The sequence below is a fragment of the Salminus brasiliensis genome, chromosome 24 (assembly GCF_030463535.1).
Source record: "Salminus brasiliensis chromosome 24, fSalBra1.hap2, whole genome shotgun sequence".
NCBI lineage: Eukaryota > Metazoa > Chordata > Actinopteri > Characiformes > Bryconidae > Salminus > Salminus brasiliensis.
The window spans coordinates 17380667-17400501 of record NC_132901.1 but is presented as its reverse complement, the minus strand read 5'-3'; the positions used below and the strand labels follow the sequence as shown (position 1 = coordinate 17400501).

Below are 19835 nucleotides of genomic sequence, written 5' to 3'. Positions count from 1 at the left end.
TCAAATCAACAGTATTAAAAAGAGTATATCCAGTTTTTATTGGAGTAACTGTCTCTACTGTCCAGGAACGAAGGCTTTCTACTAGATGTTGGAGGAGCACTGCTGTGACAATCTGATTGCATTTAGCAACAAATTAATACAAAGTTAACAAAGTTGAAGTTAATAACAGCAGTTGGAATAGGTGTCCACAAACATTTAGACACATAGTGCATTTCTTCAAATGATTGCAAAAATAAAATATAAGAAAGCTTGGGAGCTGCCACTTTGCATAATAGGAATAATAATAATAATAATGCATAAACAATGGGGGTTACTGAATATGAATGAAATACAAGTTCAGTGGATCAAGATTGGGGCCAATCCAGGCATATCTTAATAGATCGGGTATTGGCTATTTTAACCCCAATTCTTTGTCTTTATTATGGTGTTCGAAGCGCCATTAAGAGCTGTAGAGTGTTCTCAGAAGGTAAAGAAAGAAAAATAGGTAAAGAAAGGGAGCCATTGTGTGTATGTGGCTGTGTTTGTCCATGTTTATCACTTTAAACCAATCAGAACAGGGTTTGTATCCCATGTCTTTCCCATCTTTCCCATATTTGTCCATAATAAAAGGGGTTATGGGATATGAATGGATTCATATTGTTTTCAAACAGTTGAACTTTCTTCAGTTCTTTGTTGTTATGATGGATTTTATGCGGCTTAGTAAACAGGCTTGTATGACTCAGAGGTGAGGAGGTGTTTGTGTGTGTGTGTGTGTGTGTGTGTGTGTGTGTTTGTCTCACTATTATAAGGGTTGTTCTGCGTCTGCAGGCGGCAGGAAACAGCTTCAGCCACATCCTTCTTCTTCACACACTGAATACCCAGATTCTGGAAACTGAGAGAGAAAAAGAGAGAGAGAGAGTGTGTGAGAGAGTGAGTGAGAGAGAGATATGAGCAAGCAAATACCATATATAGGCAGATTCATGACAGAGTAAAAGCAAACTGAAAGTGCAGGAGCGTTTCAGAGCGACTGTATGTGACGTGTAGAAACAGAGACATGGTGAAGGCGGGGGAACTAAGAAAACCACAGGATGGTGGAAAAAAAGGCGCGATCTCTTTGATTCAGCTCGCAGTAACTGTGAGATGAGCCTCTGGGCACTTTCTGAATCAGTATTTCTCTTCAATAAATAACAATAATCATTTTTGATGATGTCACCATGTACCAGAGGGCGGAGCAAAATAATATTAACCAGTAATATCACCTCATTCAACTCTCCCATTATTCCAGCTCCACCCATCATGTCCTGATGCAAAATTACGTACTTCTGCTAGAGGTGGACCCGCCACCCATCAGTTCTTTTAGGGTGACTTTTTCCCCATTTTCATGTGTAAAGTGCCTTTCAGAGAGGCAGTAGAGGAAGTGCCAGTTCAGGGGAACTGTGGAGGTCACCCAGAGGTCTGGAAGCCCAAGAAAACTACTTGTATGTTGGTAAGACAAAAGGCAAATCAATGCCTTCATTTGACTAGCAAGAAGCTACAGGAAGATAGCTGAGTCAAGAGGAAGGTGCACTACTCACCACTGTGCATCATTGCTTGCACAACACTAGTCTTATTAAAAGAGTCCAGTACTGAACCCATGGTGACATATGTGTCACAGACCCTTTAAAAGATGTGGAAAGTTCCTCACCTTGGAACATTGTCCTTCATTTTAACTGGTCCCTAAGTGACGTATACTGAACATCCTGGATGTGTCACAGGACAGTGTGTGAATGTGTGTACATGTGACCTTCTAAAGGTCTGTTCCAACAAGTCAAGTGCTCATTTCGCAAAAAGTCATATAACGTATAACCAGCTCTGACCCCAGTTCTAGAACAAAATGATGAAATGCAAGTTATGAAATTGTAAGGATGTCCCGACCAAATCCAGTGGATCGGGATTGGGGCCAATCCAGGCCTATTTTAATGAATCGGGCATTGGCTATTTTAACCCTAATCCCATCCTGATTCTTTGTCTTAACCATAGTGTTCAGAGCACCATCTGGGGTCCTCAAGGCACCATTAACAGACATAACTGCCCAGCTAGTAGCACTGTAGAGTGTTCTCAGAAGGTAGATAAAATAGGCAAAGAAAGGGAGCCATTTAAATCACAGCCATGGTGTATATGTGGCTGTGTTTGTACTGCTGGCACCCTCGTGTGGTGCACAAGTGTGAATGTGGCCAGCACAGAATTGGCTATAATCGGCCAGCTATGGCCAATGGAGCTAAAAATTGCCCAATTACGGTGGCCGGTGCATCTCTCCTGTCCAGTGAAACTACACTATCACCCACTGTGAAGTTTTTGAGCTGTACAGGGCTAGGATCGTAACACTAGCTGAGGTAACTTGACCTAAGCACTTGTTTGCTCACCAAAAGATTGGCTGTCTCCCATCATCTACTGTGGCCTTATGCAGTCTCGCTATGGCTTTAAAGTAGCACTTCCTGAATCAGTCATTTCAAATTAAAAGCTCTCTGCACAGTTTTGTAATTGCAATTTTATAACATGTCTGAAGCAGTAATTTTAATCTTAAAAATATATGTAGCACAACCACTGATAGACAGGTTCTCAGAGAAAAACGCCCTTTTGGCATTTCTCAGAATGGAGGCAGCAAAAGGAAAAGCACATAATACTGAAGGGGGGTTCAAGGAAATTAAAACGTGTATTTTTACATTTTGCATTGATGTATCAATTTCTTTGGTGTTTCTTGGCTCACCCTTATGTTATGTTACACCCTGTTCAATCACACAGCTTCCTGTCCAAACCCTGCCTGTACACTTGGCTATGCTGGCAAAAATCACACTGAAATTCTGAGACCTGCTCCTGCTCCTACAAATAAAGTTGACAAGTTCAGCCGTACATTCACACGACATCTCAAAGCAGCTGAAATCATTCATTTACCTAGAGACCTTGGCTTAATAATTAGCACATGAGCTGAATCAGCTGTGTTGGAGCAGAAATAACAGGAAAACTGTTCAGTGCTTTACTGGCACTGAGGTTCCCTAAACTAGTACAAATACCCACTGTGAACCTATTAGCACAGCTCTGCTCTTATCTACAAAAGAGATAAGTGTTATTTAGATTTAACCATTAGAGTCTGCCTGCTTGTTTAAAATGCAGTGAACTTCTGAGGTGGGAACCCCATATGACTTTCAGTCTGCTTTCAGTCTGTGGTGCACTACATAGGGGATAGGGACTAACTAGGTACTGCTACGGCTTTCTTAATAAAGCAAAAGCAAGTTGCAGCTGTGAGGTGCTTTATAAATGAAGCACACAGCGTCTGCAGGGTCACTTAAAAAAAAGAAAAAACGTCACTGATACCAGCAATGCCAGTAATAATAGCACTGAAACAGGCCTTTTACACACTACACAAGCTGTATAATAGCGAGAGGCTACAATCACAAAGCAGCTGAACCACTGTCTGTGTATGCCATTGGATTCTAAATCCATTGGCATTAATATGGAGTTGGCCCACCTTTCAGCTCTAACAGCAGGTCTGGTACTCTGCAGCTACCAAGTCAGCAGAACGTTGGGCACTTTTCTGCACTATGGGCTGAGCTCAGCACTCGGCCCTGACCCCACGCTGTTACTTTATGTGGTCTGACACTTTGTGGCACTCACAGTTGATGGTGAAATATCTATTTGGTAGGAAATTTCTCAGACTGCGTCTTATTGGCAACAACTGAAACTCAGTGAACTCTTTAGAACCGCCCATTCTTTCACAAATGTTTGTAAAGGCAGACTGCATAACTAGGTGTTTGATTTTATACATCTATACAATTTTCATACTATAAAACTAGTGTACTGCTGCAGCCCTACATGTGATGCACCTCTTATTTGTATTTGTGGCAGTAAGAGGTGCTGGAAATCACCAGTCTCTAGTTTAAATGGAGGAAAGCTGAGTCTCAGTCTCTGTGTTTGAGAACCACACTGACCATATAGAAGAGATGGAATAGCAACAAACCATCTAAAGATGTGAGAACAAAAACTGTGGAAAACAATGGGCAATCTCAAGGCTACAAATCCATCTCCAGAGATCTTAAGATTAAGTTTATAGCCCATGGCACTGCAGCTAACCTCCCTGGATGTGGACGGAAGAGAAAAACGAATGGAGGACTGATAAAATCCTTGTTAAAGAACCTCAATCTAATTTTAAACAAATTCAAGCTGGCCTGCAGACACAAGTTACAACAGTCGGCCTGCACTAGGCTATTCATTACCATCTAGATGAAATGGGACCCCCCACTGCTGAGGGGGCATTTTCTGAAAAGTGCATGGGTGCCAATATTCTGGGCCACGGCTGCATGTGCTAGCTTTGTCACCCTCATACCTCCAGTGGTAAAGAAAAGAAGCCAGCACCTACATTTTTTAATTCAGGCATCGAGGGCTGCATGCTTGCACAGTCTTGCTTTAAGGTCTAGCGAAGTGTGTCAGACAAAAAAAACTAGGAAATCACCTTTCCCACACATACTCACACACCTACACACCCACACACACCCACATACACACATGAAGCGTGCACAAACACATACCTGTGAACTCGTCTCTCCGGAAGGTCAGCCTCATAGTATCCGTGCTTACAATCTTTACCCACTAGCTCGTGGGGGTGGGGCTTGTAGGGCTGGGTTTTGGTAACCAGGGAGATCCTCACTTTTAAAGGGCCGCTGTAGTTGTGCACCTGTCGAAATAAACACAGGGAATCAGGATTGCTATCTGACCTCTCTTTGGTGACTGCATGTCTAAAGTTCCTGGAGCTCTTCTGCCATGTTTCCATAGAGGTTGTAAGAATGGGTTTTTTATAATACATGAAAATCTCCAAAGTAGGTGAGCATGGGTTAGCAGATCCCCAACCAAGGAAATCAGCTTCATACTTCTGTTCATAGTTCTGTAACATCTACACTAGAATACCTTTCTGCATTTTAGGGATGCGCTGTATGTTGTGGAAAGGCCATCAGTCGACAGATTTAATGAATCAGCAGAATTAAAGTTGATGCTTGCATCCCGTTCAAAGCTAAATGTTTAAATCCCACTGGTGGGCTCATACTTGCTATGGCAAATTTAGTGACAATGGATTGCGTCAGAAGATACAGGTCAGGAATGGAACTTACTTAACACTGGGCCTTATTCACCAACCTTTCTTAAGAAGAATTTTTTTCCTAAAACCTGGTTAATCTATGGTTAAGTGGCCTCCATAAAAGCAGACTTCCAAGGCTTAGATACTAAAGATGGGATTAGTCCTTTAATACTAGGGGACGAAACCTCCACTTTTTCATGTCCGATACATATACCAAAACAGCAACCGTGAGTATTTGCTGATACCGATAGCAATCCGATACCATTATTTCTCCCTTAGGCTGATTTTGCATGATTTTTTGATAGTTTGACAATTGTATTTGCCTAAAAATTCCAAACAATTTCCAAAGAGACAGTCACACCTACTAGGTCATTGCCAGGAGATTCTTGGCTTTTTAAATATGTCTCCAATAAGAGTAAGATAGGACAGGCATTAATGCTTGTTACAATGTGTGTCGCTGTCTGTAAATTACATTGATCCTGAGCTATGAAGCTTAGAATATCGACATGTACCATTCATTTACCATTCATGTACCATTCAGATCGGTGCACCCCTTTTTAATACCTCAGAAATCTTCAGCATAACTTTTAGCTGGGTGGCTAAAACCTGGACAGAACTGGGTCTCAATAGGGGAATGCCCCCAAACACACATCAAAGATGGTTATGGAATGAATGAATCATGCTACCATGAAACTTTTAGGATGGCCTTCCCAAAGTCCTGACCTCAACCCTATCGAAAATAGGTCCATGCCAAAAAAACAGCACATTTAAGTGAAATACCAAGTCTGCCAATAAGAGTGGCCAAATATCCAACTAGAACTCTGCTAGAAGCTTGTTGAGGGCCACCAAAAATGTCTGGTCATGGTGCACTTTGCTAATGAACATTTAACCAAATACTAGAAGTGTTGTATGTCTACTTTTGAGCCTGTGTTGATTCAAAGCACTCGTTTTCTTTGCTATTAAAGATGTGCTGTACACTTATCCTGCCAACAAAATTATTCTGCAAACCACTAAGAAGTGCAATACTCAGCCCTCCGCTACGGCTCTGGAAAGCAATGTCCAAACCATACGGTCTTCACGTGATGTCACGTGGTTACTGATGTTATCATGTGACCTACTTGGTTACACGTTGTGCTGATCTGCAAGAGGTTCAGTGCTGTTTTCATATCTGTAAAATGCATCTAAACTTCACCTTCATAACAATAATTACAGCCCTGAATGAATAAAGGTATTGTAATAAAGTTAAACTGAATATCCTGGCCAATCGTCTACATTTGTGTAACTGTTCTATTAGGTTTCCCCTGTAGTTTTCCTCCAAAGTTATGGTTGTACAACAGTTAGCTCTGACGTCACAATCTGATTTGGTTGATAACTGTGATAACAGCGCGTCTTTTTCACACTAAAACGGCATCACTCCACTGGCATGTTGACAGCAACTGAAAAGGCTGAGCTGAACCAGTTATTTCCAGTCAAGTTAAGTCTGGGACTTTATCTGTAAATAGATGCCATGTTGAATGTTATGAGAACTCCCATTCATATCCCAACCAGTGGTCTTCTCATTTTAAGGGTTGGCGATATAGTAAAACTATTATATCATATTATTTAAAAACAGCATCACAATACACAGTCCTGGATGCGCTGTCCAAACTCTACGGCCTTCATGTGATGTTACACTGTGGTTACTGATGTTATCATGTGACGTACTTGGCTCTAAGTTGTGCTAATCTTCAAGATGTTCAATGTCTACACACAATAATTATTGTGGTATTTGGACAAGCAGGCAAAATACCCCAGTAGCGATTCCTAAAAACCTACTAATCAAATACTGAGTACAGTGAGTTACATTTACATCTAATTAAACAGCACTAATTACACTCTCTGGAATGAAATGCAGTTAATCGATGTTCTGTAATTACTGAAGATATCCCGATATGCTAGCTTGTATCACAATAACAAAGTTTATCATGATTTCGAATAAAATATTGTCATATTGCCCACTCCTACCTCATTTATTAAGCCTCTGAACTTGATATTTCAAAGTTCTATGGTCTGTTCGTACCACAAAAAGTGAGTCTTAAAGTATCAGCAGTTATCTTGGACTGCGAACAGAGCTCCACAGGTACCTTAACCAACCTCCACTTAGTCGTTCCTGGTGTTGAATAGCAGTAACTCACTTGTTGTAGAGCTACTTTTTGGTGGAAGGAACTGTTATTCGTGATAACACACTCCCTGCAGCCACTCAACTACCTCACGCACAACTGATTTGTTTATGGTATTCAGTTGAAACAGGGAAGATGAGACTCTTAAAATCTGATGCCACCACCACAAACACTGGTTGAGACCAGACTGACACTTCTAAGCCCAATGTGTACATTACCACTCCACAGAAATGTCTATCAGAGGATTATGCTCTTCAGCAGCAGCTTTAGACTGAATGGATGAACCTTTGACTCAAAGCAAACATCCCTTAACAATGCTGTTGTCTCAAATAGCTGAGTCAAGAGTGGTGGTGCACAGTTCAGTGGATTGAAGAAGTCAACATAGAAGTCTGGCCACAAAAAATGAAAAAAATGAATTCCATGAAAAGAGCACCTTGCCAACTGTGAAGCATGAGGGTAGATCTACCCTGCTTGGAGGTTGCGTGGCTGACAGTGACACTGGCAGCATTGCACAGAAGAATAGATTCCGCAAAATCCAGCAAATCCTGGATCGGCCTGGATCACGATAACTTAATAATTGTCCCAGAAATAATTGCTCTAAAAACAAGATTACTGCTGTCACTTTTACGCCACTGATCTACTGATAATTTAACAGCATAAAAAAGCAATGTACGTTTAATTATTACGATTATTTAGACATTACATTTGGAGAATGTTAATAGTAAGAAAACAAAATAAAAAAGTCAAAACACTGGGATCTCCTCGCCAAGTAAAAACAGTGGGCAATATCGAGGTCAGCAAGAATTGTATACCAATGTATTAAAATACATTCATGTATTGTATCACAGTGTCATGACTAGCATGTTAGCTTATGACTAGAGCTTTACATCAGGACACTATAAAACACACCTTTGGTTTCAAATATTTTATATCGCATCTAGCAACTTCACTGAACTTCATTCAAATTGTACTTCAATTTTGTGTACTGTATATCTCAATAACAAATCATGTAAAATATCAACAATTATGGATAATTATGTATTGAAATTGATTACTATTTTTATTATTCACACCCAGCTTAGTAAAGCGGTAATGCAGCCACTCTGCAGTTGACTAATCAAGGAAAGGTGTAAGAATACACTCCGCCCACAATACTGTGTTTATGAGTCAATATTCAGAACAAAATTTGAATGCGGGTAAATAAGACTAGAGCTGTGAGGAGGGAGGAGCGTGGGGCATGGCATGACCATACTGGAGTGGGTTGCTGGTTGGTGTTGGTTGTTTGGAAATGCTGGTGTTCAAACTCTGCAACACCGCTAGATGTCATAGTTATTAGAACTCTCCACAATGCCATGTCACGGTTATGCATTGCGACAGTGCTCCACGATTATTAAATACATACATGTATTTAACCAATCATCAGGTGGTTTGTGAACTGCAGCATCGCCAAAGCCGGTCAAAAAGAGACTGTGCAAGGGCTGAACTGCATGAAGCTTTCACAGTCATACTCATCTAAAAAAAGCAGCGTGGGAAAGATGAGGGATTATTTCCATTTTTCTGTTAACCGTTACACCACAGCTTGATTAAAAAAAAGATTTACAGCACAAGAATCACTTCCTCAGAGAGAGATGTCCCAGGCTATGGATGGAAAAAAAAAAAACCTGCATGAATGAGATGTTGTACTTTCATTAACATCCAAAAAAAATGTGTGCCTATTAATGGAATGGAAAATGACTCATTCAGAAAACAGGTAAAAACGCTTGAGCATGGGCTCTGTATGCGAACCGTTAATGCAAAACAGATGACTCCCGCCACCCCCCCCACACCCACATAAATATATAAATATAGACTAAATAAAACATATATCGATTTTATCCTAAAACTAGTCCATCAGCTAAGACATGTTTAGGATCTGAAGTTCGGCTTTTTAATTTTGAACTAGAGCTCAGAAGCTAATGTTTAAACATCACTTATCAACAAACAAGGACAAACCTACAGACTAAATTCAGGCTTTTATTTATACATCCTTCCCCCATGTGAAAAGCTAACAGTGCTTAGAGCTTCAGGCTACTGATGACAGGGTTGTGGGTTCGATACCCAGGGCCGCTGTTGGGCCCTTAAGCAAGGCCCTTCACCCTCTTTGCTTTCCGGGCATGTGTCCGCTCACTGTCACTGTGTGTGTTTCACTAATGCAGCTAACAGTGCTTAGAGCTTCAGGCTATTGATGACAGGGTTGTGGGTTCGATACCCAGGGCCGCTGTTGGGCCCTTAAGCAAGGCCCTTCACCCTCTCTGCTCTCCGGGCATGTGTCCACTCACTGTCACTGTGTGTGTTTCACTAATGCAGCTAACAGTGCTTAGAGCTTCAGGCTATTGATGACAGGGTTGTGGGTTCGATACCCAGGGCCGCTGTTGGGCCCTTAAGCAAGGCCCTTCACCCTCTCTGCTCTCCGGGCATGTGTCCGCTCACTGTCACTGTGTGTGTTTCACTGGTGTTTATGTGTGCTCACTGCTGCACTTTCTGGGAATTTAGGCCTGCAGTTAACACCCTGCTAATTGGCACAGTAGGATTTTATCACATTAGCTACATTAGCCTGGTAGCTTTAATGCAAAACTAAAAAAGCACTGGGTTTGTACAGTGCAATAAAGGAGAAAAGGACATTGGTGCCTATTAATTCTCCTGAGGAATAACACACTAAAAGTGCTGTGACCTAGTTGGAGTCACTATCAGCTCAACAATGAAAATGTTACTGGAAGGGTGTGTCTGTGTTTGGGTGCATTACTGAATCTTATGGGAACAGTGCGTGCACGTCTACACAGTGGACTGTGTGTGTATATGTGGCCGGGTCTATTTGTGAGTGGTACTATCTAATACCCTCGCCCTCCAACATCCTCCCACTCTCATTCAGAGGTGTTTTTCTTCCTTTAGTTAAATTACCTGGCCAGGTAAAACCCGATCTCATGGCATGATAAACTTCAATTGGCCTTCTAATGTTTCTTCAGTGGTACACACTGTTCACAAAGTTCTAGGTGTAAAATGAAATCAAAAGCCACAGTGATTCTCACAGTATTATTTGATTGTTACAGTTGGCACTTTTATTTGCGTCCACACTGAGCGAATTATTACTGTAAAAAGTAACAGCAGCAGTAACACTGTATCCCACACTGTTACAATTATCCGTGATCCGTTACACTATTACTGGAGAAACACTGAGCCAATTAACTGCATCATTTGCATCATTTTAATTGCTTCATTTTTCAGTTTTAAATGAATCTAATCCACTAACAATATCCACAACAAGCATACTGTCATGTAATTTATCACAATATCAAAAAACATTATCCTATTGCTGACCCCTAATGTCTACAACCTATCATTTTGACACAGTGTGTTTGTTTGTATTAGTGACTTTTATTTTGACATGGTTTGTCTATTCGTTTTTTATTAGTGACTTATGTTGGCATGGTCTGTTTGTTTGTGTATTAGTGACTTTTATTTTGACACAGTGTGTTTGTTTGTATTAGTGACTTTTATTTTGACATGGTTTGTCTATTCACCTTTTATTAGTGACTTATGTTGACATGGTCTGTTTGTTTGTGTATTAGTGACTTTTATTTTGACACAGTGTGTTTGTTTGTATTAGTGACTTTTATTTTGACATGGTTTGTCTATTCACCTTTTATTAGTGACTTATGTTGACATGGTCTGTTTGTTTGTGTATTAGTGACTTTTATTTTGACACAGTGTGTTTGTATTAGTGACTTTTATTTTGACATTTTTTTGTCTATTCACTTTTTATTAGTGACTTATGTTGACATGGTCTGTTTGTTTGTGTATTAGTGACTTTTATTTTGACACAGTGTGTTTGTATTAGTGACTTTTATTTTGACATTTTTTTGTCTATTCACTTTTTATTAGTGACTTATGTTGACATGGTCTGTTTGTTTGTGTATTAGTGACTTTTATTTTGACACAGTGTGTTTGTTTGTATTAGTGACTTTTATTTTGACATGGTTTGTCTATTCACCTTTTATTAGTGACTTATGTTGACATGGTCTGTTTGTTTGTGTATTAGTGACTTTTATTTTGACACAGTGTGTTTGTATTAGTGACTTTTATTTTGACATTTTTTTGTCTATTCGTTTTTTATTAGTGACTTATGTTGACATGGTCTGTTTGTTTGTGTATTAGTGACTTTTATTTTGACACAGTGTGTTTGTATTAGTGACTTTTATTTTGACATTTTTTTGTCTATTCGTTTTTTATTAGTGACTTATGTTGACATGGTCTGTTTGTTTGTGTATTAGTGACTTTTATTTTGACACAGTGTGTTTGTATTAGTGACTTTTATTTTGACATTTTTTTGTCTATTCGTTTTTTATTAGTGACTTATGTTGGCATGGTCTGTTTGTTTGTGTATTAGTGACTTTTATTTTGACACAGTGTGTTTGTTTGTATTAGTGACTTTTATTTTGACACGGCCCTATTGCCGAGCCCTCATGTCTACAACTGGTTCGTTCAGAGGTGGAACTTATTTTTTCAAGGGAGGAATTTGTGGGCAATAAGCTCAGTAGTGGCCAACACTGTTGGTCAGCTGCCACTAACCAGCGGGGACACTAGGCAATCTTAGGAAAAGCACATGTAACAGGAATTGCTCTAGTTATTGTCCGTAGTCCACGATTAATTACACAGATTTATTTCTGTGTCCATTACCACAGGAAAACATGCGGACATACTTTGACTGATCATGTCCTCTTGTCTCCTGATAAGGGCTGTTTTAGCAACAGCCATCAGACGTGACCTAATAACAGTAACAACAGTACCTTAATGGCTGGGTGTGTCTTGGTGGAGTCGTTGCTTTTCTCTCCAGGAATACTGCCCGCTGACCTCCCCTCGCATTTATAGCGGAAGCGCATCCCCCTGGCCTTGGGCTGCTCGATTATCTCTATGCAAGGGTTGCCTGGAGGGCCAAAACATAAAAGGGGAAAATCAGACATTAATGAAGAATTACATGAGAAGTTCAGTTCAGAGAACATCTAGTGACAGGGCAGTGGTGGCTCAGCGGTTAGAGCGCCGGGATATCGATAACAGGGTTGTGGGTTCGATTCCCGGGCTCGGCAAGCTGCCACTGTTGGGTCCTTGAGCAAGGCCCTTTACCCTCTCTGCTCCCCGGGCGCTGGAGTTGGCTGCCCACCGCTCTGGGTGTGTGTGTGTACTCACTGCCCCTAACACATGTGTGTGAGTGTGTGTTCACTACCAGATGGATTAAATGCGGAGGACACATTTCGCTGTACAGTGCACAAATACGTGCACCTTTACCTTTTTCTTACTATACCCATCCACTTCATCAGGTCCACAGGTCACCAAAAACGATCATATTTTTTTTAATATGAGCATTTCCAATCTCTCTTTGTCCCTTACCATCAAAGCCTGTTGGTGTTACTGTGGCTTTAAAGCCCACACTAGACATTTGCACTTTACTTAGTCTCGTGAAACGGGCCTGACTCTGACTGGACTGAAGGCCTGGGCACCAAAAAGTCTTGCATATTGGTGCTGCTAGCATGCTAATGTTAAACTGCTAACCTGCCAATCATAAATAGTAGAAATGCAATGTAAACAGTTTCATCAATAACTTTAGAGACCTGATCAGAGCACAGAGCTGCACACTCTAGAAGCTGGAGCTGAGCTTAGCTTAGCTTGGAGCTCCCATAACCAGTAAAGCACTGCAGTGAACCTAATCATGCCATGTCCCCATTTACTTACTCACCAGTATTACAGAATAAAACACCATGATGGCAGCTGCGGGTTCTAAAAGTTAACTTAGGTCTTGAGCTGTTAGCATGCTAGCAGTTAGACCCCCAATAATCAGCCACTAGTGCGCCTTTCCTGCGATATTGGGGGGCAGCCATAATTAGGGGACTAACCGCTAACTAACTCTACAAGTTACTACAAGCAATAAGGCTGCTGAGGATGGGGCAGTAGGCCACGTGTGGGTCAGCTTCTCTCAACTCAGGAGCTAACTTAGCGATTAGCCTGCTGAAGTCGTTCTGTGATTTCGCGGTTTATTTTTAACCGACTGACTGTGTGAGCAGTTTCTCCCTTTTCTATCTTTACTCGGTTCATTTAGAGCCAGTGGGGAAGAAGAAGTTGAAGTTTAGAGGTCAGTGCAAACACAGCAGAAGCACTACTGGTCGTTGACTACAAATGAAGGTTCACATGCGAAATCTATTGGGATTTTGCTAATGAAAATAAGCCGACAGAGGCCTAGCGTGACCAGTCTGGGCTGAGACCTTCGAATCCAAATTTCGCTACACTGCTAAATGCTGAACCGGCAATCTTAGGACTGACGACCTCAACAATACCCCCAGATAAACTAGCAAGCGTTGTTAGTTAAATTGCATTATTCGTATCATTCGTAATCCTGTGGACTCAGTGGCATTCTGGGAAAAATATATATTTTAAAATTGTTTACCACAGGGCCCCTAATAAAGTGAGGTTTGCTGCAATTTCTGCAGTAGAGAAATCAACAGTTAAGTCCCAGAGTTCCTAATATGAGCATGACATGGACTACAGGACGATGCAAGATTTTAAAGGTCCATAACTTCGACCATGAATGGGCGTGGCTAACTTGCTGACATCACAAAAGTAACACTTTTGTAAAACTTTTTTCATGTTAGGACATTAACAGGTGCTTTTCCGTATTGCGGACCCATTGTGGCAAAATTTAATACCGTAACCATAACAACGCAATAAGATCATTTGTTCCTTCTGTACACCAATCAGCCAATCATATCATTATTACCACTGAGAGGTGACGTGAAAAACATCGATTATCTTCACCTACAGTGGCACCTTCCGTTCTAGAAGGTGATGAAGGTGTTAAAAGCAGCAAAACATGGTCTAGCATAAGGATCTCAGACACTCTGACAACAGACAAATTGGGATGGCTAGACGACTGCCTCAGGACATCTCCAAACTTTAGGCCTCTTTAGGTCTTAAGGGTTGGGCTTTTGGGGGGGTTTCTGGTATGCAGTGATCAGTACAAGGACAAGGGTCACGAGTACCTAAGGATCATTAACGTGAGCCATGGAGGCCCCACCCTTACAGCTTACAGGACTGCTGCTGACGTCTGAAGTTGTCCGGATACCACAGGACGCCTTCAGAGGTCTTGTGGAGTCCATGCCTCAAATGCCCAGTTCTGTTGTGGCGGCACAAGGAGGACCTACTCAACATTATGCAGGTGGTGTTAATGTTATGGCTGATTGGTGTACCTTCACAAGCATCCAATTTCCACATCTGCTTGAGGAAATGGTACAGAGTTTTTAAAAACACACAAAAAAAAGAAAGGCCGTCTCTTACCTTGCGGCACTGGGGGCTGTGGCCAGCCAAATAATCCTGGAACTGTGAAAGAGAAGACCGAGAGAAAGAGAGAAGTTAATGGTGTAAGACAACAATATTTGAGTGAGTTCTGAAACACCACTGAAGCTCCTGCTTTTCACACAAAGGCTGATCAGAGCGAAGGTCAACATAGCCTTTCAGCACTGGAATGCAACCCCCAGCCCCTCCCGACAAAATTCCCCCATAATCCACTTCAAAACGTAAGAGTAAAATAAATAAATCAGTGCCCTACCCTTTTCTTGTGTATCCCAGAAGGCAACGCAAATAAAAAACAGATCCAACAAGAAACTCAAGATACAATCTTAGACAAAGGTTTGAGAACTCATGAAAATGCAGCCACTGTTGCTAATTAAACATTTAATTATAGTAAATCCATCTATAACGGAAAAAATATATATAATAAGTAATATATAAATATAAAAAAAATAAGATCAAGGCAAATGAAGTCTGAGGCATGTTGCCACTTGTTATTAGCAACTGTGAGCTGAACCAAATTTCTAAGCTTTATAAACTCTGACTCTTCAAACCCTGTGCTAACACCCTAAGCAACTGTCTACAGATCTGAAAAGCAATGTAATCAATGCCAACAGGGCAGAGGAAGACTGTGATTAAGAAAGGTTAGATAGTTAGTTAATGGGGCTTTACCGCCAGGACAGCTCACAGGCCATAGTCCTAGCAGGAGCGTTTTCATTGGACAAGGTCATTGAGGGGGGTCAGATACGTGCTTTTCGTTCTGTAATTGGTAGGAACTTCCTAGTTCTTCCTAGGAAGAACATCAGTGGAACATCAGTGCTTCAGCATGTAAAGATCTGTTAATAAACGCTTGACTGGTGACTTGGTTTCGCAGTGTTACTAAGAAAAGCTCAGGGGGACTGTGGAGGTCGAGATAAGATCTGGAAGATCAGGAAAACTCTTGGAGGAAACGTATGCTGCATATGCTAGTAAGAAAGGCAAGTCAAAGTCTGAGGGGAGGGACATGCCTTAAGCCCCTCCTCCCAGCGTACCATCCTATAAATACCATTGTTACCATGTCTCTACCACATGTCTTTTTAGAAGTCTTCACAACCCTCCACCACCCCATCTCCTCCTTTTCCACTCAGTCATCTCTCCTTCCTGGCTCCACTTACTAAAGGGGGGGGGGGGGGGGACTTCCCATTACAAGCAGAAGCCACCTGAACTCTCCTCCCAAATGATCATATGCTGATGGCATGGTTCAAATTAAGAAAATACCAGTATGGGTGACAAGAACCAGAATGAATGAACTCGAGAGGGTGGTGCACTGTTCCACTGTGCAGCATTGCCTGCACAAACATCATCTTCAGGGTAGACTCATAGGAAGCAAAACTCAACTTTTGAAGAATGCTATATGGGCAAGCCAGATGAATTTTGGAAAGACATGCTAACTATGAAGCTCCTACCATTCTACCTTTTCTATCACTGTATAAAATGAGCCATTTTTATTGATCTCCTTTATATACATCATACCTTCTTATATGGATTTTCTACATTATGTGCTACTTATTATATGCGAATCATCACTGCCTCTGAAATGACATGAAATTGAATCATTAATGAGTAGTGAATTGTATTGTTCAGTATCAGGCTGTTTAGTGTAGGCTGTCTGAAATAATCTGTCTCACTGTGAGTCAACGCGTTCCAAACCACAACGACAAAAAAAAAATACAGCCATGGGCTATTTCCCGCTAGCTCCAACCAACAACACAGCATGATGTCATTCACTCAAATGCTGTTCTGAACTCTGAAGCAGCTGAACACGAAACTAACTCCCGTTACAATGCTGTTTAATGACACACACACCTCAAGTCAGATCAGTTTGACTCCAGTGTTACAACATGTAACTAACCCGCTAACCAGCTGACATCACCGGGGCAGTTTTATGACATCACAAAAGTAACACTTTTGTATACATTACAGGTGGTTTTCTGTATTACATTCCTTTTGTGAAAAAAAGTGTAATAATGCAACCATAACAACGCATAATATCATTTGTTTAGGTGATGTGAAATCTTCATCTGCAGTGGCATCTGTCAAGGGGTGGACATATTGGGCAGCAAGTGAACGGTCAGTTCTTGGAGGTGATGGTGTTAAAATCAGGAAAATGATCTAGCAGAAGGATCTCAGCCACTCTGCTGACAAGAGCCATACTGGGAGGCTAGACGACTGCCTCAGGACATCTCCAAACCATCAGGCAGGTCTTGGGGTGTTGGGGGGTTGGGGGGTTGCGGGGTTTTCTGGAATGCAGAGATCAGTACTTAGCAAAAGTGGTGCAAGAAAGGACAAGCGGTGAACCGGCAACAGGGTCACGGGTACCTATGGATCATTGAGACGATCCGTGAAGGCCCCACCTCACAACTCACAGGACTTAAAGACCAACAAAGCAATAAAATGCTTTACACCTGTCACAATTGTGACATTTTAGCTAACTGTTATCTAGCATATAAATATATATAAATATAATAAATTAAAATTTGTTCACTGCATATATCTATTAAAGCACCAGTCTAAATAAGGACAATTTGCTTAATTCCAATCCAAATTCCACCATGTTATCAGATCCCAACTGGAGCCTGAAACCGTCTACACTCAAAGAAACCTACATTATTCCTCACTGCCCTTCAAACGTGACACAGCACCAACTCCAAGATTGGAACTCGTAAAGCACTGATATCTGAACTGTGGGTCAGTGTTGACATTCTGCTCAACACATCACCAAATATCAGACACAACAACATCTGTCCTATTGGGAACTCTACACTGGGGTAATACTGGGTAGGGCCTCCCTTTGCTCTGAAAACAGCCTCAGTTCCTCATGGCATGGATTCCACAAGATGAACCTACTGGAGTTATACTGGGCTCAGGAAGCCACTGAACTCACCGTCACGTTAATGAAACCAGTTCATGCTGGAAGTAGCCAGTAGAAGACGGATAAATTGTGGTCATGACGGGATGCACATGGTCAGCAACACAGCTATAGCATTCCAGAAATGACTCATTAGCATTACCAGACCCAAAGTGTGTCAAGAACTCATTCCCCCACACCATTACACCACCACCTCCACCAACCGACACAAGCACACATGCATTCTGAGCTGCCTTTCTGCTCACCACAGTTATACAGAATGGTTATCTGAGTTACTGTAGCCTTTCTGTCAGCTCCAACCAGTCTGACCCAACCATTCTCAGTTGACCTCTTTCCTTAAGAAGGTGTTTCCATAAAAGCAGAGCTGCTGCTTTACATGCCACTCCTCATTCTAGTGGTTAATGTAAACAATACCTGAAGCTGCCGGCCCATATCTGCATGGTTTTATGCACTGCTGCCATAAGATGATTAACTATTGCATGCATGCCTGCTGATTAGACAATTGCTGAGTAGTTTCTCTGTGAGTGCATGTATAATAAAAACCTTTTAATACATTAATTATTGGGCATGTGATCCAACCTTGGTGTGTATATCTTTTTTTTTTTTTAAACTAGTAGACTATGCTAGGCCTAATCAAGCAGCCTGTGAGGCACAACACCCACAGGATCACACATCACTAACGCAATACTTGTACTAGCCCAAACTATAACATAACGGATGTACAGTCAGTATAGATAGTGCTATCGTTATATATTTCGCAATGAGGATGTCTTAAGAGTTTGATTGAGAAAGCAGGTAGTAAAAGACTCTGAATTTGAATGCAGTATTACTGTAGCACGGTCATATACTGATATGCCAAAAGTCATGGGACAGGAACTAGCAGTGTAGCACCCCCACTAGCCCGGCAAAATGTAGCAACTCAACATGGAATCGATTCCACAAGTGGACAGAAGACGTCTAGAGGGATGTTGAGCTATGCCACCTGATCAGCCACCAACAGCTCTGTAGTACTTGTAGGTGCAGGATCTCAGGTGCCAATGGACATCCCATACATGCTTGATTTGGCTCATGTTGGGCGAATGTGCAGGCCACTCCATTCTTGGGAACTCTCCAGAATGCTCCTCGAACCAATTCTGGACAAACTTGGGCCCGATGGCACGGTGCATTATGGAGGTACATCACCAAGCAGCGAAACGCCTAGTGGACCCAATCCACGCCATTAGAATACACCCCTGAACAGTGTTTTGTATGGCTTCATGGGGTCTACACCACACACAAACCCTACCATCAGCATGAAAGAATTGGTAACATGATTCACTGGACAAAGCCACATGTTGACAGTCTTCTAGGGTTCAGGTGAAGCGCTGGGTCTGGTGTCATGGTGTTGACTGAGGCACACTGGTGGGTCTTCTGCTTCCACATTCCATGGAAGCTAAAGGACACATCGGATCTTGTGGGATCTTCCATCCATCTGGCACCCATTATCATGCCTCGTACAATGTCCGATCATTCATGTCGCACAAGAAAACACCTCAAAAATCATACAGATAAGGGCATTCCCAAACCGCCCCCTGAGGTGATCAGTTTACATACTGCTGTCCCATTACTTTTGCCATGTCAGTGTAGTAATCTATAGGCCAGTAATTGTGTGAAATCCTCTCTTCCACACTTATAAAAATAAAAATTCAGGTGCGATAAAGCGTTCTTTGAGTGGTGGAATAGAAGAACCACTTTGGTTACATAAGGAACCCTTTTTGTAAAAGAAATGTTGAGAGTATAAATAACCTTTACATTGGTGGATAAGCTTTGCAATCTTTTGTAGAACCTTAATTTGTTTACTTCTTTTTAATACATTTGCTTGTCTTTTTCTCCCAATTTCTGCCAACCCACCCGTTCATAATTCCCCATAGCACTAACAATGCTCAAGATGCTAGGAGGGTAAGGACACGTGTCTCCTCCACAGGTGGGAGAGAGCACCATCTACCCACCCGTATAGAGCACGGCCAATTGTGCTCTCTCAGACTCTGTTTGCTGATGGCAAAGCGGTATGGCCTGTGATTCAAGCTCGTTACCCCCTGGGGCAATAGTGGTAGCGCATAAGACCACTGATTTTATTTTTAGGAGTGTAGTGAAAGCTACAAAGATCTAATGAAGTCAAATGGAGGGTTGTGTACTGAAATTTACAGAAATAGATACACCTCTAGTTATCTTCCATGGGTCTCTAATTTGCAGCCTTTTGTGGAAGCCACTGCCACAGCTGGATCTTTAAGAAGGGTGTGTGTGTAACTTCATAGACGGTTTATAATCCTACAAA

At 41.6% G+C, this 19835-nt stretch overlaps 1 protein-coding gene across 1 annotated transcript in view; it reads right to left on the bottom strand.

Annotated features, from left to right (window-relative positions):
- rela (v-rel avian reticuloendotheliosis viral oncogene homolog A) overlaps positions 1-19835 on the bottom strand; it is a 40666-nt gene that overhangs the window by 16751 nt on the left and 4080 nt on the right. The window contains exons 2-5 of the mRNA XM_072669733.1: positions 14602-14643; positions 12066-12202; positions 4542-4687; positions 780-871 (exon numbers count right to left, since the gene is read on the bottom strand). Of these exons, the coding sequence (XP_072525834.1) occupies positions 780-871; positions 4542-4687; positions 12066-12202; positions 14602-14643 (417 nt within the window). The remainder of the gene's footprint in view (positions 1-779; positions 872-4541; positions 4688-12065; positions 12203-14601; positions 14644-19835) is intronic.